The sequence below is a fragment of the Lytechinus variegatus genome, chromosome 3, assembly GCF_018143015.1.
Source record: "Lytechinus variegatus isolate NC3 chromosome 3, Lvar_3.0, whole genome shotgun sequence".
In the NCBI taxonomy this organism is placed as follows: Eukaryota; Metazoa; Echinodermata; class Echinoidea; order Temnopleuroida; family Toxopneustidae; genus Lytechinus; species Lytechinus variegatus.
In genome coordinates this window covers 46608954-46634411 of record NC_054742.1, presented here as the reverse complement: position 1 = coordinate 46634411, position 25458 = coordinate 46608954, and the positions used below count along the sequence as shown (strand labels likewise).

The 25458-nt window shown below is 35.7% G+C and overlaps 1 protein-coding gene across 1 annotated transcript in view; it reads left to right on the top strand.

Annotated features, from left to right (window-relative positions):
• Positions 1 to 10092: 10092 nt before the first annotated feature.
• The window catches only part of LOC121411181 (zinc transporter 2-like), a 30760-nt gene continuing 15394 nt past the window's right edge, over positions 10093 to 25458 (top strand). Inside the window, exons 1-3 of the mRNA XM_041603746.1 lie at positions 10093 to 10761; positions 21409 to 21555; positions 22764 to 22917. Coding sequence (XP_041459680.1) covers positions 10275 to 10761; positions 21409 to 21555; positions 22764 to 22917 — 788 coding nt within the window. The 5' untranslated portion in view covers positions 10093 to 10274. The remainder of the gene's footprint in view (positions 10762 to 21408; positions 21556 to 22763; positions 22918 to 25458) is intronic.

Here is a 25458-nt window from a genome sequence, read left to right as displayed (position 1 = left end):
GTTGTTGGGCTGTTCATTAAACTCATTGTACTTATTTAGTGAAAGTAAGGGAATACGTTTTGTTTCCAATATTTAAGCTGGGGTAGGATTTCATGCTCACGCCAAAAATACTTGTTTAGGGTGTGCGTCAGTGTCGAAACCATGATCTCTCCCCTAGCTCTTATATAGAGGGGAGACCAGGGGGCGTTTCATGAAAGGACTTGTCGGTGGTTTTATCCGACAAGTCCCATTTTATCCGACAGTTACCATAGTAACAGTACCTCTCGGCCAATCAACATCAGAGAAAGATGTCAGATCTGACAACTTGTCGGATGAAAATGTTGATGAAACACTCCCCAAAGCAGTCGAAACCCCATGTTCAAGCATGGTATCCACTTAATGGACCCCCCCCCGCGGCTTCAACCATCACCGGGGCTTCCCTGCACGTGACCATAAAAACGAGTTTAAAGGTCAAGTCCGCCCCAGAAAAATGTTGATTTGAATAAAATAGAAAAATCAAGGAAGCATTATGCTGAAAATTTCTTCAAAATCGAATGTAAAATAAAGCTTATTAAGACATTTTAAATTTTCGCTTGTTTTCACAAAACAGTGATATGCACAACCCAGTGACATGGAAATGAGACAGTCGATGGTGCATGACCCTCACTATTTCTTTAGTTTTTTTTTATTGTTCGAATTATACAATAATTCATTTTTTACAGATTTGACAATAAGGACCAACTTAAAGGGGAATGAAACCTTTGGAACAAATAGGCTTGTGTAGAAACAGAAAAATCAAAGAATTTGAATAAAGAAAGTTTGAGAAAAATCGGACAAATAATGAAAAAGTTATGAGCATTTAAATATTGCAATCACTAATGCTATGGAGATCCTCCTATTGGCAATGCGACGAGGATGTGTGATGTCACTGATGAACAACTTTTCCTTTGGTGGACTATAAAATACCCTCAAAATGTCTCTTTTTGCTTTTTCTTATGACGATACAAACTCTTTATCCATGATGTATTCTTAAAAATGTGTATTGCATGCCCTCATGTAGAAAGAACACATAATCTATGGATAGATGTGATAAAAGAGGCAATTCAAGTGAAATATATACTAAAGTAATGGGGAACGAGAGTTGTTCACAAGTGACATCACACATCTTTGTCGCATTGCGAATTTGCTATCTCCATAGCATTAGTGATCGCAATATTCAAATGCTCATAACTTTCTCATTATTTGTCCGATTTTTCTCAAACTTTTGTTGATCTGTTTCTTTTATTTTTCCTGTATTCACACAAGCTATCTTGTTCCAATGGTTTCATTCTTTAATTTTTTTAACCATAACAATATGCTAATTGCACATGTTCAGGGAGGAACAAATCGTTGTTTCATACGACAATAGGGGAAAATTGAATATTTCATATTTCACATAATAAAATCCGAAAGAAATAGTGAGTGAGTGATGCCATCAGTCTCCTCATTTAAAAGACAAAGATGTGAATATAACTATTTAGTTAAATTAATCGAAACTTTAAAACATAACTTTCTTATTTTACACCCGATTTTGATGAAATTTTCAGTGTTACGCTTATTGGATTTTCCTCTCATTCGAATCAACTTTTTGTGTTGGTGGACTTGTCCTTTTTTTAATAAAAAAAGGGTGGTTTTGAAAGACTGGTCAATATGCTCAATGGCGGGTTGTTTTTTTTTAAAGATCTTTAATCGAGCCAAACGTGTTGCGGCCTTTGTTTTTCCCCACTTTTTTCCCCGAGGTCATACTCTGGCGACAATTTTTGGCGGCCAAATTATGTAAATAAAGCCCGCGAAAATCTTGTTTATTTTGCACACAGAGAAAAAATAGGGGGTGTTTGGAAATAATTGTCATGCGAGTGTATAACATGATACAGCACACTAACCCATAGAGTTAGGTTTATATAACTCTTTGCACGCGCCTGCTGGCCTGCGGCATATATGCACTCGAAATGTAGCCCTACTTTAACCCCACTCCATTAACGAGTGGATACCATGCGCGACCATGGGGTCTCGAAAAGCACCCTAAACACGTATTTTCCATATTCTGAAAATGCACGCCTTAAAAGGTATTGGCGTATGAAACCCTGCCCTTAACGGAGAATGAAACCTTGGGAACAAGATATCTTGTGTGAAAAAAAATCAAAGAAACAGATGAGATCAACGAAAGTTTGAGAAAAATCGGACGAATAATGAAAAAGTTATGAGCATTTGAATATTGAGATCATTAATGCTATGGAGATCCTCATGGCAATGCGACAAAGATGTGTGTGATGCCCCGGTGGCGCGCCGTTTTACACCCTTGCGAAGGCATTTTCCGGAAAAGTAGCCAAAAAGCGACTAGTGAAGAGTCTACACACGTCGCTGGTTGCATGCAGCGTGCGACCAAGCGACACAGGCGAGTCCACCACCGCATGCAATTTGCACAGTTACTGATCAGAGCACAGAGTTCCTCGGCACTTCATGTACAGAGAGAGCGGCAGTCAGAAGTGAAATCCAGTGAAATCCGAACATGCTTTTGGCAGTCGCGTTGTTTATGATAGTTTTTTTTTTATAATAAATTATTAACTAAATGAATAGAATGACAGACAAAATCAAAATAAACAGATACTTATAATGGAAAGACAAATTGAAGTTTGATGGATTGATACACTCAGAAGCTGCCGAAAGATAGATATATAAATAGAAAGAGACAAGATAGACAGACAGATAGAAATAGAGAGAGGGACAGAGAGAGGGAGAGAGGTGGATATCGGATAGATAGAAAGAGAAAGGGGAGAGATGGATGAATAGATAGATAAATAGAGAGAGGGGGAGAGACAGCGTGAGAGGTCGATATATAGAGGGAGAGGGGGGGGGGGGGGAGATGTTATAGATAGAAATATGGACGGACAAAGAGAAAAAAGACAGACAGATGCTAGAGAAGGAGAGAGATAGAGAATTTGAGAGACAGATAGTTAGATAGATAGAATGATAAAGAATGAGAGAGACAGAGAAGATAGACAAATTAACAGATAGATAGATACATAGATATATATAGAGAGAGAAATAGAGAAAGACAGACAGATGGATAGATAGAGGATTTGAGAGATAGATAGATGAGAGATAGATAGATGTTAGATAAAGAGGGAGAGACAAAGAATATTAACAAATTAACAGATAGATAGTTAAAAAATAGATAGATAAATAGATAGAGAGAAATAGAGAAAGACAGACAGATGGATGGATAGAGTGTGAGAATTTGAGATGTTAGATAAAGAATGAGAGAGACAGAGAAGATTATTAGATAGATACTGCAGTTACATAGATAGATAGAGATAGAATTTGAGAGATAGATATATAGACAAATAGAAAGACAGACATCAGCAAATCGGCAAGGCAAATGATCAAGGCAAACATTCGTATTGAACCTGGAAAGTATAAGCTCAGCTGCATTTACGGTATGTTCTGCGGATAACTTCGGTGCGGACTTTGGATCGCGCGCCCAGCTGATAATGTAAACAAACGTAGACGTAGACTCTTCACTAGTCGCTTTTTGGCTACTTTTCCGGAAAATGCCTTCGCCAGGGTGTAAAACGGAAACGCGCGCCCCGGTGATGGGTGCGGCGCGTTTCCGTTTTACACCCTGGCGAAGGCATTTTCCGGAAAAGTAGCCAAAAAGCGACTAGTGAAGAGTCTACGTCTACGTTTGTTTACATTATCAGCTGGGCGCGCGATCCAAAGTCCGCACCGAAGTTATCCGCAGAACATACCGTACTTGCAAATACTTTCCAGGTTCAATACGAATGTTTGCCTTGATCATTTGCCTTGCCGATTTGCTGATGTCTGTCTTTCTCTCTATCTGTCTATATAACTATCTCTCAAATTTTATCTCTATCTATCTATGTAACTGCAGTATCTATCTATCTAATAATCTTCTCTGTCTCTCTCATTCTTTATCTAACATCTATCTCAAATTCTCTATCCATCCATCTGTCTGTCTTTCTCTATTTCTCTCTCTCTCTACCTACCTAAGTAACTACAGTACCCTACAGTATCTATCTGTAAATTAGTCGCTCTTCTCTCTCATTCTTGATCTATCTGACATCTATCTATCTCTCAAATTCTCCAGCTCTCTCTCTCTCTATCCATCTGTCTATTTTTCTTCTATCTATTTATCTATCTATCTATGAAACTACAGTATCGGTTAGTTTGTCTATCTTCTCTGTTTCTCTCATTCTTTATCTAACATCTATTTATCTCTCAAATTCTCTATCTATCTCTCTCCCTCCCTCTATCTATCCATCCGTCTGTCTTGATATTTGAGAGACAGATAGATAGAAAGATAAAGAATGAGAGAGACAGAGAAGATAGACAAATTAACATATAGATAGTTAAAAAAAATAGATAGATAAATAGATAGAGAGAAATAGAGAAAGACAGACAGATGGATAGATAGATAGGGAGAGACAGAGAGAATTTGAGAGATAGATAGATGTTAAATAGATAAAGAATGAGAGAGACAGAGATTATTAACAAATTAACAGATAGATAGTTAAAAAATAGAAAAATAGATAGATAGAGAGAATGAGAGAAAGACAGACAGATGGATTGATAGGGAGAGATAGATAGATGTTAAATAGATAAAGAATGAGACAGGGAAGATTATCAACAAATTAACAGATAGATAGATACTGTAGTTACAAAAATAGATAGATGGATGGGGGAGAGAACTTGAGAGATGGAGATATGTTATAGATATATGGACATCTATCTATCTCTCAAATTCTCCAGCTCTCTCTCTCTCTATCCATCTGTCTATTTTTCTTCTATCTATTTATCTATCTATCTATGAAACTACAGTATCGATTAGTTTGTCTATCTTCTCTGTTTCTCTCATTCTTTATCTATCTAACATCTATATTCTCTATCTATCTCTCTCCCTCCCTCTATCTATCCATCCGTCTGTCTTTTTCTCTATTTCTCTTTTTCCGTCCATATATCTATAACATATCTCCATCTCTCAAGTTCTCTCCCCCATCCATCTATCTATTTTTGTAACTACAGTATCTATCTATCTGTTAATTTGTTGATAATCTTCCCTGTCTCATTCTTTATCTATTTAACATCTATCTATCTCTCCCTATCAATCCATCTGTCTGTCTTTCTCTCATTCTCTCTATCTATCTATTTTTCTATTTTTTAACTATCTATCTGTTAATTTGTTAATAATCTCTGTCTCTCTCATTCTTTATCTATTTAACATCTATCTATCTCTCAAATTCTCTCTGTCTCTCCCTATCTATCTATCCATCTGTCTGTCTTTCTCTATTTCTCTCTATCTATCTATTTATCTATCTATTTTTTTTAACTATCTATATGTTAATTTGTCTATCTTCTCTGTCTCGATCTCATTCTTTATCTTTCTATCTATCTGTCTCTCAAATTCTCTATCTCTCTCCTTCTCTAGCATCTGTCTGTCTTTTTTCTCTCTTTCTCTTTGTCCGTCCATATTTCTTATATCTCTCTCTTTTTCTCTCTCCCCCTCTCCCTCTATGTATCGACCTCTCGGTCTCTCCCCCTCTCTCTATTTATCTATCTATCCATCCATCTCTCCCTCTTTCTATCTATCTATCCACCTCTCTCTCTCTCTCTCTCTATTTCTATCTATCTATCTGTCTATCTTGTCTCTATCTATTTATCAGTCTTCTATATTTCGGCAGCTTCTAAGTGTATCAATCCATCAAACTTCAATTTGTCTTTCCATTATAAGTATCTGTTTATTTTTATTTTGTCTGTCATTCTATTCATTTAGTTAATAATTCATTTTCAGAAAAAAAAACTATCATAAACAACGCGACTGCAAAAGCATGTTTGGATTTCACTCCTGACTGCCGCTCTCTCTGTACGTACATGAAGTGCCGAGGAACTCTGTGCTCTGATCAGTAACTGTGCAAATTGCATGCGGTGGTGGACTCGCCTGTGTCGCACGCTGCATGCAACCAGCGACGTGTGTAGACTCTTCACTAGTCGCTTTTTGGCTACTTTTCCGGAAAATGCCTTCGCCAGGGTGTAAAACGGAAACGCGCGGGCGGGTGATGCCTTACTTGTGAACAACTCTCCCATTACTTTAGTATATATATTTCACTTGAATTGCCTCTTTTATCACATCAGTAGACCATGTGTCCGTTGCTATTAATTTAATTGTCCCGGCGTCCCGACAAGCCCTTCCCGCGGGACGCCCATTTGTCCCGTATTTTAGAATATTGAACGAAATGTAGTTACTACATTTAAAGGGGAATCCAACCCAAATAAAAACTTGTTTTTTAAGGAAAAGAAAAATCAGACAAGTTGATAGGTGAAAGTTTGAACAATATTGGACAAACAAAAAGAAAGATATGAATTTTTATTAGTTGTAAATATTGGTAATCACTATACCCATGGAGATTTCAAATTGGCCGCATATGGGATGTCATAGTGATGTAAGGCAAGGACTACTCTTCCATGTACTCCAATACATATTATGGCTAAAATGTCATTTTTCCCAAAAGATTTATTTAAAATTATATTTTTCTTTCATGAGGACATAAAACAATATACTACATGGGTTATATTTAGATTACTGCCCCATGCAGGGGAATGGGAACTTAGGAGAAAACCACAAATCCCTGATAATAAAGTACATGGCCTATGGGAAAGTTGTCCTTGCCCCTTGTCATAATTTACTTACCCAGTTGCCAACTTGAAATCTACATTGCTTGTCCAATTTCTTTCAAACTTTCACCATTCTGTTTAATTTATTTTTCTCCTTCTCAACACAATATTTTATGACCAAGGCTGGATTCCCCTTTAAAAGTGACGAATTTTCATCAAATAATCAACAGATGACGAAGTAGAGAATCGAGAACTGTAAACTTTTGCAAGTTCTGTGGTGATTTTCTTCCTAACCCAATACATCGCAAACGAACTGGCCTCCTGCCTGTGTGGCAGGCTACTAGCTATCATGTTAGGATCGGAGCAGATTCTCAATGGTGCAAACAATTACATGATAAAGTTTTTTCCACCAAAATAATCACAAAATTTGTATAATTATATTATGGATTATCAGATTACTGAATTGGAGATGTATAGTCGGAGGAACAAAAGTATTAAATCATTGAGATTTTTAGTTGTTTCAGCTTTCGTTTTGAGTCTAGATGGGTATCATGCTGCGATGTTTCATCTAATTCTTAAGTTTGACAATGCTTCATTTTGAAATTTTATTCATTTATTAAACATTTTTTAATTTCAAAAATATATTTAAAAAACACCAAATATCATTATGATTTTTGTAAGAGGACTGGATTGTTTTTTTTGTTGAAGTTTGAACTTTTCCCCTCTTTCTTTTTTTTCTATCCTTCTTTCTTCATCATTCCATCCTTCCTGCTTGCCCTTTTTTTAAATTCCATTTAACTTTATTTCCTATCTTTCTTTCCTGATCCTTTTTCTCTCTGTTCATTTTTCTTTCTTTGCTTCTTTTTCTTACTTGTTTTCTTTATTTAATTTCCTGTTTTATTTCCTTCATTCTTTCTTTCCTTTAACTTTTCTATGCTTCCTTCTCACTTCCTCTCCTTTTCCTTTCGTTCTCTCTCTCTCCTTCCATTACCTTTTTTCAATCTCTCCTCCCTTTATTTTTTCCTCCCTCTCTTTCCTCCTTTCTTTCTTTCTTTCATTCTTTATTTTATTTTCCCTTCTAATTCTCCCTTATTCTTTCTTTCTTTCCCTCCCTTCCTACCTATATACCTTCCTTCCTTCTTCCCTCCCTTCCTATTTTCTTCTTTTTATCGAGAATGAAGGAATCATTTTTTTCCCATCATTCATGCTTTCCTTCTCCTTTTTATACTTTCTTTAATTTTCTCCTTTAATTTGTTTTTTTTTCAAACATTTAATCATATTAATTCCTTTCCTTTTCTTTCTTTCTATATTCAATTCAAAGAATGGCCGAAAAAATCTCTCTTTTATTCTTTCTTTCATCCTTTTTTTAAATTCTAACTCTCTTTTATATTTTTCTTTCATTTTCCCCTTCATTTTTTATTTCTTTCTTCTCAATTCATCTCTTTTCTTTTGTCTTTTCTTTATGTCCTTCATTCTTTAATTTGTTCACTCTCCCTTCAAATTCTTTATATTTTTTCACAAGTCTAACACTGTGTAGCCTTCTTTGTTGACTTTTTGTTGATTGTCCCGTATTTAATGAAATCTGGTCACCCTGTTTTAAAGTATACATCATGGATAAAGAGTTTGTATCACCATCACACGAAAAAGCAGAAAGAGACATTTTTAGGGTATTTCATAGTCCATCAAAGGGAAAGTTGTTCACATGTGACATCACAAATCCTTGTCGCATTGCCAATGGGAGGATCTCCATAGCATTAGTGATTGCAATATATTTAAAGGACAAGTCCACCCCCCAAAAAACCTGATTTGAATAAAAAGAGAAAAATTCAACAAGCACAATACTGAAAATTTCATCAAAATCGGATGTAAAATAAGAAAGTTATGGCATTTTAAAGTTTCGCTTATTTTCAACAAAATAGTAATTTTATATGAACGAGCCAGTTCCATCCAAATGAGAGAGTTGATGACATCACTCACTCACTTAAGAAATAGTGAGTGAGTGATGTCATCAACTCTCTCATTTGGATGTAACTGGCTCGTTCATATAACTATTTTGTTGAAAATAAGCATATTTCATATAATAAAATACAAAAGACTTTTGTATTTTATTATATGAAATATGAAATATTTTGATTTTCTTGTCACTGTCATGTAAAATAAAGTTTCATTCCTCCCTAAACACGCGGAATTCCATTATTTTAACATTTTGTGCTTCAGGCAAGGAGGTCCTAATTGTCAAATTCGTAAAAAATGAAATATTGTATAATTCAAACAATAAAAAACAAAAGAAATAGTGAGTGAGTGACATCATCGACTCTCTCATTTGGATGTAACTGGCTCGTTCATATAACTATTGTGTTGAAAATAAGCGAAACTTTGAAATGTCACAACTTTCTCATTTTACATCCGATTTTGATGAAATTTTCAGCATTGTGCTTGTCTGATTTTTCACTATTGATTCAAATCAACATTTTTCTGAGGTGGACTTGACCTTTAAATGCTCATAACTTTCTCATTATTTGTCCGATTTTTCTCAAACTTTCTTTGTTCTTATTCTTGGATTTTCTGTTTCGACACAACCCTATATACTAAGGTTTCATTCCCCTTTACCAATGAAGTATTGGAAACAAAACGATACTCTTGATGGGAAGTAATTCCTGAAATGAACCCCTAAGCAAGTACAGCGATATTCATTGTTATGTTATGGGTCCGGGCCGTCGGTCGTCGATTTTATACCTTTACACCACCCCGGCGGAGACACCATTATTTTGGTTTAGTATATACGGCCCCACGTACCTGACACCTCGCTTGAATAATTATATAGGACTCTAAACACGACGTAGTGTTGGGGCAAAAGGACATCTTATCATCCCCGCATATTTGACCCTAAACACGTAGCTTTTTTAGCGAAATACCGGGGTGAAATAGGTACCTTTCATTATTTTAATGTTTTGACATATCACGTATTACGTAACGTGCCCTATATCGGGGCCCTATCTTACGTGTTTTTTGGTCGCGCATGGTATCCACTCGTCAAGTGCCCCCCCCCCCCCGGGTAGCAGACCTAGGGGGACCTAACGTTAACTAGGCCTATATTAAGCACAAAAACTGATTATTGAGAAACACTTTTTTGTACTATGAAGTATGATAAAAATTGTTGTAGGCCTAGTATACTCAGCATATACGTATATGGAATACGCAGTGAAGTAATTGCCCTTGCTGACTATAATTATGCTCCGAAAACATTTCAACTCAATGCTGTCCTGGGACCGGGCCTCGGACCGCATTTTTATGTTGTGGGTTTTATGTTGTACCACAGTCCCATTATAACATTACCGGTACGGGGGGGGGGGTATAAACAATTCAATTAAGGAACAAAGGTCATGCATGCATGTTGTCATCACTTACTTTGGGACCGCCCCTTATACTGGCAGAGCATTGGCATTGCTGCTGAACGATCATGCTTGGCACACGGCGTCGTCCGGCCGTGCGCAAAATAATCGCAGTCTAGATTCTAGTTGAACATCTGTCTGCACCATTTCATGATTGAAGCTGAGGCGAAATGTTGAAATTACTTTACTTGGAACAGATTTTCTCAAACAAGATTTAAAGGACCTTAAATTAAAATGGAGGGGAATATTTTATCTTCACCTGTGGCACTCGTTGAATTCGCAGCAGACGATCAGATGCCCCAACTACAAGAAGATTACTACGCATCCGACGCTGATGGCTCATTCTTAAAATCACGCCTTGTTTTAAATGAGGAAGAAAACATGCAATTTGAAGGCCAAAAGCGTCGTGTTTCAAGATTGTCCGCAGGAACCAATAATCAACATTATGATCCAATTGATGTGGCAACTGTTATTACGACCAATGGTTCTGGTAACATTCAAATAAGGGGGGATAATGAACTTGAAAGCAGCGACGATGACCCAATTGAAATCGCCACGGGAAATGGATCTGTTGTCCCCGACGGTCTCGGGAGAGATGAGGACAGCTATCCGAACCGACACTGCCACTCGGCTATGCGGGACACAAGTAACTCACGGGCACAAAAACAGTTGATAATTGCTTGTTGTGTCAGTGTCATGTTTATGATAGCAGAAGTGGTTGGTAAGTATCAATTTGCAAGAGAAGTATGGTGATTTCTGTAGTGATGTCAAACGTTTCCCTGAGTTTTACTTTTAATTCTAATTTCTAGATTTGGTAATTGATCATCATCAATCAGGCATGCCAGGCCTAGGCCAGGCCTAGGCCAGGGCCCAGGCATTAATCTGGAACCGAATCATAATAAAAAAGCCTAAAATACCTTTCCTTTCCATTTGGGGAGAGTTCCTTTGTGGCACTCATTCAATGAACAAGGTTATGATATGCTTTGTGGTACTGATACATAGACACCCACCCCCCAAAAAAAGGGAAAAAGGGGGAAAATAGGATTTTTAAGCCAAGGTTTAGATCTAGCCTCTCACACTTCTGCAAGGTAATAGTTTTGGTATGGTTTACAAACCTTGCACCAACTTGGTCCAAGAACCACATTTGGTAGTGGATTTCTAACTACATGTAGTAGGTCTTGCTAAATGCTGCGACGCCACTTTATATGGCTTGATTTTTCTGTGCTTGGCAGCACGAAATGAACCTTTAAGTGATATCTAACTAGGACCTATATTAGGTTTATGAAGTGTGGCTGTTGCAAATGGAACTCTTTCCATGGTACATAGAGGACTTTTTGGTAAATGGCCAAAGGCAAAAGTGCATCATGTCCTGATGTCCATCATTACCATCTGTCTACCTCGATGTTCATGTTCACTACCGCTACACACTACGCTACACCTACGTGTACCCGAACATCAAGGTGGTGAACATGCTCTGATACATGTACTCTGTGTGACAAAGGTGGGATTTTATGGCGGAAAATATAAAACTCATGCACCAACACGACTAATAATAAAAAGAATAAAAAACTTATCTCCCTACTCTTCATTCTAATTTCACTCCATATCTATCCTCCTCGCACCTATTAATTCACTGCCAATTCCAAAACATTGCAAACGCAAGTTGTGCATGCGCGGAAATCGCAGCTCAATTTATGAATATTCATGATAGGACTATAGAAACGGAATCTTTCACATTTGCACAGATCTCGTCTGGGACCGACCTTCATTTTTTAAACAAAATCATAGCCTAAATTATTTTCTGACATGTTTATCATTTGATATTTATTCACTCACTGCAATATTACAATGTATTTTCTATAAAATAATTTGATTTTATTGTCATCTGATTGACTCTATACACGCTAATATTGGCAGCTATTTGCATCTCATTAATATTCATAAATATGTAAGTCACATGACCAAAGGTTTTGAAGGTGTAGTCCACAAAATTCAACATTTTTGCACTGAAACCAACTTTTAAAAAATGAATTTAACCAAACACAACTTCTAAAGATTAGGATACACTTACAGATCAAACTGTGACATGATGAATTTTCAGTCTAGCTAAAGGTACAAAAAAGTGAAATTCAATCCACTGTTTTCACACTTTATAACTGTTTTTTACAGGGACATATTTATGTACAAAAGACATGTACGCATGGGGGTTTTGAGGAGCATATATCTGCACGTTTTGCACTATTTTTGCTTTTGAAATGCTGTGAAAGTGTTTGCTACATCTTTTGATCACTATTTCAACAACCCGCGAAAATGTTGGGACCCCTGCAATTCGCAAAAAAATTCTGAACGCAAAAATAACAGCTTATACAGTCTAATAACGTGGAAGGTGAGGATATATTTGTACTAGATATGTTTGTTAAAAGATGTTATGTAATCATTTACATTCGATGAACATGAATTTTAAAGCATTCTTGGTACAGTGGCAGATACAAATTGTGACCAACACGAATATTGTGATACCGCTAATATTTAATCAACTGATGCATACAAAATGCGTATTGATTATACTTGTCAATAGTCGAAAATATATCCTTTGCGATATATAGACAGCACTAGTCATATTTAAAATAATCTAAGCAGATGATTGGTCTAAACTCTGTCATGTGACAAAAGATGTAGTTCCAACCAACGTCACATATTGGGCAATAATGCGATAAATCCTGACATCTGATGTCACAAGCTTGTAAGAATATATCCTGACCCGTACAATCGTACAGTATCGGTATTCTTCATGGTTTGATGGGTGGAGCTTAAATCAATGGTAGATTGTCAATGTGCATACGGTGTGTAAAAATTCATTCACTGACTACTGGTACGTTTATTGTAATACATGTAGTATTATTTTTGTTGATGCTCGATTGTACTGAGTCTGACCCTCTACCAAAGAGACAGGCTTAAGTTAAAAGCATCACTAATAAACTTTTGGCAAAAAAGAGAAAACAAATAGTCTTAACTCTTAAAAAAGAAAAGAAACCATGCCCCCATGAAATTGTCAAAATTTTCCAAATTCATATCATACAGTCTTGAAATAAATAATTTGGAATGTATACTTCACTGAAAATTCTAGATATAATATAAAATGCTGTGAAAGTGACTATGTCTTTCCATCTATAAAGATTAGAGCACAGAGATTGTATTTTCATTTAGATACAATTTGAGCATGCAGGGACAAAGCCCCATGATATGGTTTGGATCATTATTTTATTTACATGCTATCATGAAATATGCAGAAAAAAAATCCTGTCAATTTTTCATATTTTTGTGAGAGTTGATTCCTCAAATTATACCAAAAAAAATCAGCAACTCAGGAACAATGCCACTTGAAATAAACTTTTTCATGCAAGGACCTATCTAAATGTATGTATGATTTCCACTCTAGATTGTGAAATTGATTTTCCTTTTAAATTTGCAGCGGATGAAAACGTGAATAAGTGCAAAAAAACTTTCTTTCAGACTTGTCAAAATTGAATTGGATTTGGAGATGGGTTAACAATTGTCAGAAAAATCGTGTGATTTACATGTATTCGACCCAGACACAAAGGACACCCCCCCCCCTTGCAAACATCCTGTGAATACAATAGAAGAGAATTGATGAATGGAATTGGCCTGGATAAACAAATTATCAGTGAGACAATGATGTCATAAAGATGCTAATATTAAATGTTACTCTGGTACATTGATCCAATCTTTATTTTTTTTAATGAAGCTCTCAATTTTAGTGTGCTGATTCAGGTCAAAAGGACAGATCAGATAATGCCAGCTAGTGACATAAGGCCATCTGTTATTGAACCAATATCCAATGTCTTAATGCTTGTCCTACAGGTGTACTATGCCAAATTGCTTTTAATCCATTCATTACATGTACTTCTTTGGGTGTTTTTTTCAGTAGTCAATCTAAATATATCTGTTTTTCAGTGGATAGTGGAATTTAGTATAAAGTTCATGTGTGTACTTCATTCATATCACAATTTTGATAGTATTTTCTCCTTCAGATTTATCAGCACTTGAAAAGTGTTTCTTCTTTTTTTTTGTGTAAAAGTACATGACCCATGATCATGCCGGGGGGGGGGGGGCACCCACATACATTGATGGTACGGGGAGGTGTCGCTTTGATAACCCCATATTTCAGACCTAATTTTCAGTTCTAGAGATACATGTACTCCGAATGACAAATGTTCTGTTAAGAAGCTGCCACGTCCTGCTCGCAAGACCCATGTTACAAAACATCTCTGTTCCCCACCTGCCAAAATTGTCCAGCCCGAGCAGCGCAAAGCTAGCTGCATGCAGCATGTGGGGATCATGCATCAGATAGACTACAAAAGTATCTTCCCCATTATTTACCTACATACATGTATGGTATACTCTATGTGATAAATGATATGGCTCAATATAAAAACAAATACCTGATTGGCAAATACAGAGCTAAACAAAGTCCAGGATTAACCTCACATGGTATTTGTTATAATGTGTGCTCTGATGTATGAACTGTATGCAAAAGTTAGTGTCGTCTTCAAAAGTGGGAGGTGGTCCATGAAATACATGTAGATTACTCATGTTCTATAAATAACAATCAAATTTTGAAATATATTGCCAAAATTTTGTATTCCAGTCGTGTTGTTTGCAGGAAAACAGCTTTTTGTTTCAGTATGTTAAAAAATTAAAAGGGTGCAAAAATTAAAAAAAAAATTTCTGTCAGGTCATAATGTTCAATCAACTGCTTAATGGAGTAAAATGTGCATGCATGTCACAGGCAGGAATGTATGTATCTCATCAGAATTAATATACCTGGAGATCATTCATACATATGTGAAAATGAAGTGCTTCTTTTCACTCTTACAATAATACAAGTCTCTGATTGAGTACATTTAATAGTCAGGGGTAACTTCTTGGGTAAACATACAGGTATTGCACACCACCCTTGGTCATAGGCCATTGGTTTTGCACACAGTTTGTATAATTTATCTATCCATTAAAGTCATTAATGGTGTTCATGCAACTGTAGGGGTGAATTCTCACCTGGGTCACCAGTTACCAAATATACATGCAGTTTGGATTTTTTGGGAATGATCATGGTGATGATACATGTACTACAGTACAACTCCATGTACAAGTGTGCATGCATTACTACATTTAGTATTAAATTTCTAATGGTAGCAGATTTTCAGATCTGAAATTTGATCAAATCCATAGACAAATAATAATGTATAGACGAAAAGGTAGTACCTGTGGAAAAGCCTCATTTAAAGGTCAAATCCATCCCCAAAATATGTTGTTTTGAATAAATAGAGAAAAATTAAGGAAGCATTATGCTGAAAGTTTCTTCAAAATCGGATGTAAAATAAAAAAAGTTTCAAAGTTTCGCTTTAATATTTGTCACAAAACAGTTTATATACATGTATGTACAACTCAGTGACATGCAAATCAGAGAGTCGATGATGTCCATCACTCACTATTTCTTTTGTTTTTTATTGTTTGAATTATACAATATTTCATTTTTTTAATACCAATTTGACGTTAAGAACCAAATAACTGAACCATAAAATGTTATAACAATGGTAATGCCACATGTTCAGGGAGGAATAAAACTTTGTTTCACAGGATAATGAGGAGAAAATTAGAATATTTCTTATTCAAGATAGTAAAATACAAAAGAAATAGTGAGTGAGTGATGTCATCAGTCCCCTCATTTGCATACTGACCAGGATGTGCATACTTTTATAACTGTTTTGTGAAATTAAGCGAAACTTATACATTGTAAAATAACTTCCTTATTTTTACATCCAATTTTTGATGAAATTTCAGTGTTATGCTAGTTGGATTTTTCTCTTTATTCAAATCAACTTTTTGGGAGGACTTGTCCCTTAAATAACATTTAAATACTCCATAGCAGCTCCATGGTGATAAGCATATTTTTTACCGATTTTGGCCACACCCCCTGGTGGACATTTGAACCAAATCCTAAGCCCCGGGCCCATTTGCTTATTTGCTAATGAATTATTTATTTTTTCTTTGCGTACTCAAAAGATACTGCGATTTGATTAGACCTTACCTTTAATATGAATAATGTATTTTTGAAAGGAAATTTGTCTACTTAGACTTTTATTGTCTGTTGTTCTGCTTAATTTAGGGCTGAAAGATCTTATTTAAATAAACATTTTTCCTAGGGTGGTCTTGACTTTTAAAGATAAATTCCAGTTCTGGTAACGATCTCAAAATGACTTTTTACAGAATCTAATATAATGACCACCCAAGTGTCTGTATGTAGGAATAAAAAATATGTGCCAAAGGATTCTGGAAGAAATTGTGTAATTGCTGAGAAAATAAGCGCGAATTCAGTCAGTTCCGTCGGGTCTTTATTCCAGCAATAATAATATACTGTCCCACGTGTGCCTATCTGTGTTAGCGATCTTCAGTGTGATCGTATTTCAGCTTAGATTTTATGATTTCACAAAGTTCAGTTTAAATGTATTAAACTGTACCAGATCTAGATCCACGATGATATAGTCATACTTAACCTTGGTTTTACAGGCTTTCTCACGAAATTAGTGTTTTACTGCAACTACTATCATTTAGCTTTAAAAAATGTTACGTATGGAACAAGTCGTTTATATTTGTACACAATGTCAATGGGGAAAGTGAAAGGAAAAACAAATACTTATTTATATACATGTAAGTATACACTGTAACAATAGCATATAAAAGTAATTCATGATTTTATTAAAAATTATATTACCGATAATTGTTGTTTCCAAAATTTGGGAGTTAATTTGCATCAAGTGAACTTAAAGGAACAAAGGATGGCAGTGAATGCATTTTCTTGCAGGAAACACTATAACAGTGCATGAACTTGTAGGAAGGAGGCTCATCTGGTAGACAGGAAAACCTATTGTGTTTTAACGACCTAAATGTATAGTGAAATCCCTGAGACCAGTCCAGTGCTGTCACAGGAGTTTCAATAATATTGATCTTGATAACAGGAAAAAGAAAATTTATAATCATTTTCAATGGCATGCAATATACATGTTCATGTATTCACCTTTCACAGTGATCAGACTCTGATAATCATAATCACTTACATGGGTGTCATTGATTACAGTCATTAAATGATCCATTGTAGTGTTTATGAAAACAGGGCCTGATGTCTATTGTGTACATAATGAAGTATAAATTACCGATTTGACACTCGACTGAACTTTTCAACTTTAAATGATTGTCCTCTGGTTTTACAAGTACAGTATGTACATGCTGTGTGTGCATGTCCATGTCTTGAGGATGAAGGCTACATGCATAACACTTAATGTTTAGTTACATGTATGACAGTTGATGTGTCAGTCTGCTTTTTTTTGGAGGGGGGGGGGTGGGGTGAAGTACAATTTGATAAAATAGTTAGACTTTATAGGCAATGTAGGCTAATCCTTGTTAGAGAAGAGGGAAATAATTTGATGATAATTTGATGATAATAATGTTAATTACATTTTATTGTTGTAGAAATCAGAATATTTTTATACTCCAGATTTTCCATGACAGTTGCTTCAAATGGCAACAATTTCTCCACTCTAAACTCCACACACTAATGGAATGGCCAACTTCACCCTGGGTTTAACAATTACAGTATACCTAAACCCTAAACCTTTGTTCATAAAACCCTATTGTAACCCCAACCCTAACCCTACATGTACAGTAGGGTACATCTTACATGAGATTAAGTGTTGAGTAAAATTTTGTCGCATGAGAAGATATTGTGTCACCATTCCAAAAATACATTTTGCCTGATTGATCGTGGGCCCAGCAGCCAATGAGCAGGGCCAGATTGACGTTGCTCTTGCCTCTATCCCTTAAGAATTGTGGAAGGCCAAACAGTACTGGTCTGACCATGGACCTAGGCCCATGGTCTGACGCGGTTGAGATTGAAGTCCCGACCTCCTGCTTGTGAGGTGGACGCTCTAACAACTGAGCCAATACACCAGCACACAGCACTGTACATGTATATTGGTAACATTTTCTTTTGACCTGTACACCTGTTCCAGAAATATTATTCATCCATCTTCACAATTATTCATCTAGTTTTAAAATAAATTGTATCTGCTTCCTGTTTACTAAACCCCATTTTTTTTACATCTTCAGACTTCTCTATGAGCCCTTGGCTCAAAATTTAAATGAGACAAAATATGTCCATTTTAGGTACATGTATTTCCCTGCTCACTGCCGGGGGGGGGGGCACACAGCCGCTCCGTGCCCCCCTTTAGAGAGGCACAATTAAAATTTGTAATGTAAAAATCCAGTTAAAACAGAAGTGTCAAATTTTTCCTTGGGGAAAATGTACCTCCCCCCCTTTCAAAAAATCCTGGATCCGCCCCTGTCCCTGCTGAAAGGACAAGTCCACCCCAACAAAAACTTGATTTGAATAAAAAGAGAAAAATTCAACAAGCATAACACTGAAAATTTCATCAAAATCGGATGTAAAATAAGAAAGTTATGGCATTTTAAATTTTCGCTTATTTTCAACAAAATAGTTATATGAACGGGCCAGTTACATCCAAATGAGAGAGTTGATGACATCACTCACTCACTATTTCTTTTATATTTTATTATATGAAATATGAAATATTGTTATTTTCTCGTCATTGTCATGTGAAATGAAGTTTCATTCCTCCCTGAACATGTGGAATTCCATTATTTTAACATTTTGTGCTTCAGGCAAGGAGGTCCTAATCGTCAAATTCGTAAAAATTGAAATATTGTAGAATTCAAACAATAAAAAACAAAAGAAGTAGTGAGTGAGTGACATCATCAACTCTCTCATTTGGATGTAACTGGCTCGTTCATATAACTATTTTGTTGAAAATAAGCGAAACTTTGAAATGTCATAACTTTCTTATTTTACATCTGATTTTGATGAAATTTTCAGCATTGTGCTTGTCTGATTTTTCTCTATTGATTCAAATCAACATTTTTCTGAGGTGGACTTGACCTTTAATAAAATTTGAAGGGGGTATATTGATTCTGCATAAGGTCCAATGGTCGGTTGGTCCATTAAATATTTTGAGTATTGAACTATTCAAATTTTTAACCAATTCTCATGAAATTCAACACACACATTCAATTCAATTCAAATTTATTTTCATTCTTCAAAATGATACAAATAAGTACAAAATAGATTGATTCAATTTAAATAAACAATAGCATGAACAGAATTCAATATTGGAAGAAAAAAAAATACATATTTGAAAGTAATCTAAATATAAATTAACATACATGTCAAATTAAATCAATATTATCAATATCATTAGATATGATTGAATCAACGCAATTATATATCATAAGAAGAATGGAGGGGTCCACTGAAAAGCAAAGCTTGTATAATGTGGACCCCTCAAAAAATAGATGTACAAGGAATATAGAAATATACGTAAAGTAATACATGAAGATAACGAAAAGGCAAGTAATAATAGTAAATAACACGAAACAACACAACACATGAACATGAGGTGGACAATAGTACGATAACAACTGCCTAGAATATAGAAAGAAAATAGAGATAGAGAGAGGGATGCAAAGCTAATTTGCTGCATATAATTATATTATGTCTACACATACATACACATCAATACACGCACACACACACACACATATATATATACATATATACACACACATACACACAAATACATACACGCATACATATACACATTACACATAAACATACACACACACACCCCTCCGTACACACATTGGTCTTGAGGGAATGATATGCAAGACACATTTTTGAGTATTTGACAGATATTGTGTTGCCACATATATACAGTAGAAAAAATCTAGGAAAACTAATTCTTTCCCAATTTTTAGCCAGTGCTCATGAAAGTTGGACAGCACATACATGAACATTCATCTTTTACGACTTTTAGTGAAGGCATGGAAGATTTTCTAACTGCATTACCATGGTAATGCAATAGGGCGGAGTATTAATCACCTTCAGTGATAATAGTTTTCTTCAAATTGACCTTGTCTTCATCCTGCCGGCAAGATGTCTTCACCAGTCTATAAAAAGGACAGTATCCGTTATCCTGATGGGTGCTCCATAAAGCTGTTCGTAAGTTAAGAACGAGTGGTGATCCTTTCTTGTGGTGAATGGTATATACAGTATGAAAATGTTCATTGGCGATGGTTTAGCACGTACATGTAAGAATGGTTTACCAGTCATTCTTAAAGTCGCTCTTAACTTACGATCAGCTTTATGAAACGGCACCCTGGTACGCATTAAGGATGTTTTATTATCTCTGCGGATAGAAATTAGTTTTATGATTTTCATGATGTACATGTGTACTTTGAGAGATAATGAGGATATGAAAGTTTGTGAACAAATCAACAAATTGTAGAGAGTAGTTGTACCTGTAATACAACCTATCACAATGGATCAACTTTGCCAATTTCAGAATTGTCTAATAACTTTAGATTATTCAAACTTTCATTACTTTTTCATAATGTAAATGATAAATAATGGAGCTTTGTTTGTTTTAAGCTGCTTAAGTACTCTATCCTCCATTTTCATTAAAAATCCATTCCCCATGGTTTCATTCCCTTTAACTGATGTACATGTAGGATTTACAATCATGCACACATGTTCTGTACTTGACTCTATGTCGTGTAAAATGTATTTCATACTCATTTTAAAATTCAAAGTTAATGTACTAGTATTCAGTTGTTTTTGCATGTTGCATTTTTTTGTGTGTGTTTTTTGTTTTTGTTTTCAATGAGCTGTATAGCAGCTTTCTAGTCATATGACTTCCAGACTTCAAAACTTCCAAAGTGCGCATGAGCCATCAGCTGAGTGAGCGAGCGAGCTACTGTACATCTCAGGGTATACAGGCATGTACATCTTTTTGAGCGCAAGCTTGTGCGTAAGGTATGGCGGATTTAGATAAAATTAAGGTAGCGATAGGGTCCATGGACCATGGTGGAGGGAGTTATGTCTAAGAAATCTTGGAAATTTATTTTTCTTTTTTGTGCTATGAGCTTGACATGTATAGAGACCTATCAAAATATACCCCAATTTAGTGTCAATATTAAACTCATACATGCTTTTCTTTTGTGCACATATAATGATTGATAACTACATGTAGTATAGACTTTGAAATTTATTTGGCCAAAGTTTTTAATGGACTATCCCTGACGCCTGAGACCAAATGTGACCATGTACAGTAGGATACATGTACATATATGTGTACCTCTACTCCTCCTTTTTTTATCCAAAAGATGAGCTAGAAATCTTGGTGCTTAATTTCCACAAAATGTTTTGTTTATCTTTCAGGGGGTTCATTTGCCAATAGTTTGGCTATTATGACTGATGCTGCCCATCTTCTAAGTGACTTTGCAAGTTTCCTTATCAGCATCTTTGCCCTGTGGGTTGCCAAGAGACCAGCTACAACAAGGATGTCATTTGGCTACTATAGAGCAGGTATATATAGGGGTTTGTTTGGACTACATGTACATGTACCTGTGAAGGTATTTATTGGAATGGCTCCTATAAAGAAAGGGATTTGACAGAATTTGGATAATATTGTGTGGAAGCATTGTGGTCTAGTGGTTCCGACACTTGCCTTTGGATTCAAATCCCAGCCATAGCATTATTTACCCTCAGCAACAAATTAATCTTGAAATTTAATGGAAACCATTAATGAAATATTGCACACGGTGGTAACAGACACAGAGCTGCCAAACAGTACGTTTTTGGCGTATTCAGTACGTTTTTGCAACCAATACGACAGCACATTTTTTCTTTAAAAAATATGAATTTTACAAAATCGTTATTTATTGAGAAAAATCATCTCTATTTCATAAAACTTACACAAATATGGTCATTGGATCAATGCGATTTCAGGTAACTTGTTTTTTCAATCAGTTTGTTAAAACCAGGGTGAGATATACACATGTTTTTTTTTATCTGCAAGAGCAGTCCGCATTTTAGCCTGCATGCAGCTTGAGCGCCACGATGAGTGTGGGCGTCATGCATTTGATTATGAAATACAGTTTTTTGGGGGAAAATACATTTTTTTTCATCACAGAATACAATTTTTCATTCCCAGAGGTTGGCAGATCTGCAGACAAATTATGTACATGTAAATACTGGTAGGGATAGTTTTAAAAAAAGTTAGATACTTTGGCAATGTGACGGCATGATAGCCTTGTAAAAAGTAAATTAGAGGGAAGAGTAGAGGGAATTAAAAGGGAGGCCCAGTAGAAAAAGAATGTCAAGAATTGGAGTAAACTATTCTTCAAGAATATACCAGAATGATGAAAAAAAATATGCCTTCATGTGGAGGAGAGATGCAATCATTCTCCAAACTGGGAGAACATACTTGGATTTAAAAATATATTGTTTGAAATCATGGTCAACTTCCATTATTACTACTATGAAATTAGAAAGGAAAAAAATACATTAAAGTAGATTAGAGTTTAATCTGCCTTTGGCATGGACCTCCTCCTTCTTCAAGGCTTTGATATTCAGTGGAATGTTTATGGCCTCAAGCTTGTATTGTTATTTTTTTGGTATCATGGTGAAAAATCATTGTGTGGAGTATGTATACCGGGGGTATACACTGTAGTTCAATGAGCACTTATTTGGTATTTTTACTTTTATCTCCTTTTCTGTCTCTGCAATTCTAGAGGTCCTTGGTGCCGTAATAAGCGTGCTTATAATCTGGATTGTGACTGGAATTCTGTGCTATCTGGCTGTCATGAGGATTATCAACAATGAATATAAAATAGAACCCAATATTATGCTTATTACTTCTGGAATAGGAGTGGGCATCAATATTATGTGAGTATGTGCATCAAATGATGTATTAACAGCCATACAAAAATCAGGATAAGGGAATGGGAATTGACTATGTACTAATAAGGTGTGACCAGAAATGGTATACTTGCTGGAACCAAAACACCGAGCACCAAATTTCTATTTGATTGGACAATAAATTCAATTCAGTTCAATTCAATCTAGGAATATAATATTGGAGATGAAAATATTCATAATACTGCTGACAATAGAGATGTTAATTCATGTAATAATGATAAGTAATCATTGAAGATGTTGCTCCTGATGATGGCATTATATTCTTTGATTTTGTAATTACTGCAGAGATTCCAAGAACTCTTTACATACATTTATGTAGATTAAAAAAGGTAGCAAGGCATAATAATAATAGCCCCTGTAATGCCCCACCCCCACCCACCCACCCTTTTCTCCCTGACCCTATATTACTCCAAATACAAGGTAATCAGAAAAAATCCATGAACTGACTAGTATGTAATTACATTCAGGTACACCCTGCATGTGCGCAAACACTGATTTTTTTATATGGACAAGAATAGCTAAATAAAGACATGTGCCAGCATATTTATACTATTAAACAGAATGATTGATTTTACTTAGGAGGTAAGATCTGAAGTAAAACTGCAGAAGTTGTTAAGGAATGGATGTCATTCTTGATCTACACCTCCCAGTTTACTGATCATATGGAATACAGAATATTTGCATGGAATTCACAATTTCTCAGAAACTTATTTTTAGGGGAGGGGATTCCGATGAATGCAACAACTGAACTTATCATTGCAAATCCCACCTGAAAGCAAAATTGTATCAGTATGCCAGTGAAAATAGCCAGCCTGTTTGTAGCTTTTCCATATAGTGTTTTGAACAGATTTTGCCAATTTAAATTGATTTATCATATATCTTCTTTATTATCTCCTAATGATAGAAGAACAGAAATTGAATTTTACACTGAATATAGAATTTGCCTATACATGTAGGTGTTCAGAAAAGAGAAAAGTGGATTTCATGTACTGTGCATGCTGCAATGTAAGTGAACAAGTGTTGAGTATCAGCTATTGCCCCGGGGAGGCCACTTACATTGACGAGTGGATACCATGCGCGACCAAAAAAAACACGTAAAAAGGATGTCTTTTTCACGATAGGGCACGTTACGTACGTAACGTGATAAGGGTGTCAAAAACACAAAAATAATGAAAAAAGGGTATCTATTTCGCTAGGAAGATTACGTGTTTAGGGTCTAATTTGCGGGGATGATAAAACAAAATGAAAATGTTTTATAAAGGATGTCATTTTTGCCCCAACACTTCGTGTTTAGAGTCCGATTTGCGCGAGTTGTAGAAGGTGGGGTTGTACTAAACCAAAAAAGTTATAGCCGACGACCGAATTAGGACCCGTAACAATAAAACATTCCTGTACTTGTTTAGGGGTTCATTTCAGGGAATATTTGCCAAGAGTATAGTTTTGTTTCCAATACTTGTTTGGGGTAGGGTTTCACACGCCAATACTTGTTAAGGGGCGCATTTTCAGAATATGGAAATTACGTGTTTAGGGTGCTTTTCGAGACCCCATGGTCGCGCATGGTATCCATTCGTGAATGGAAGTGGCCCCCCCCCCCCCCGGGACTAATGCATGATGATACATGTAGAGTCTCAGCATTGCAAGTCATTTTGTTTTTATTGAATCATGTCACTCAATATTCTGCATGATTAGTATACAGGTCCATGTATGTACATGTACATGGGACTTTCACTTTTTCGTCTGTAGACAGTGAGAAATTTACTAACTTTACAGCAGATGTGACTTTGTACACAGTATACAAGTACATGTATATACATGTATGATTTCACTTGAACTCTTGAAACACAGAGATACAATAAAACTGCAATGGCAATGAATATGTTGAATAGCTTGTAAATAGACAAATCGAATAGCACAGGACAATACAGAGTATATGTTTATGATTGCCTAATTACATGTAGGATGGATGCGCAAAGTAATGGTCTTGAAGACCATACACTATTCCAAAGTTCACTGCTTTTTATTCTGCAAACTGAGACATGGATATAAAGTTATCATTGTTATCATTGAATAAATATGCACATCTGTCCTACAGAAAGGTGTACTCACTGGTGTGTATATTAAAGCTGTGTGGAAGTTATTATACCTGACTTTATGCAGGACAAGTGGTTCTCAAGTGCTGTTAGATATGGGCAATTCCACAGGTTGGTGGACATGAGCTTAAAAATTCAAATTCAATATTTTCTTGAATTTTTTAATACTTTAAGTCCTTCATACATGAGAGTTTCTGGAACAAGAAATAAAAGTTTATTTTCATATGTATACTTTGGAAAAATAATTGTCAAAAGTTGTGTCTTCCATTCTGTACCAAAATACAAGAAAAATAGTGAAAAATGAAATATACCTTTACCTTATTACCATTTTGTTATTGCTTATCAGACCATACTGCGCATGGTCGTAACTTCAGGAACTTATCCCAAAGGGTATGTTTCGGGGCAGTGTGAATGCAGG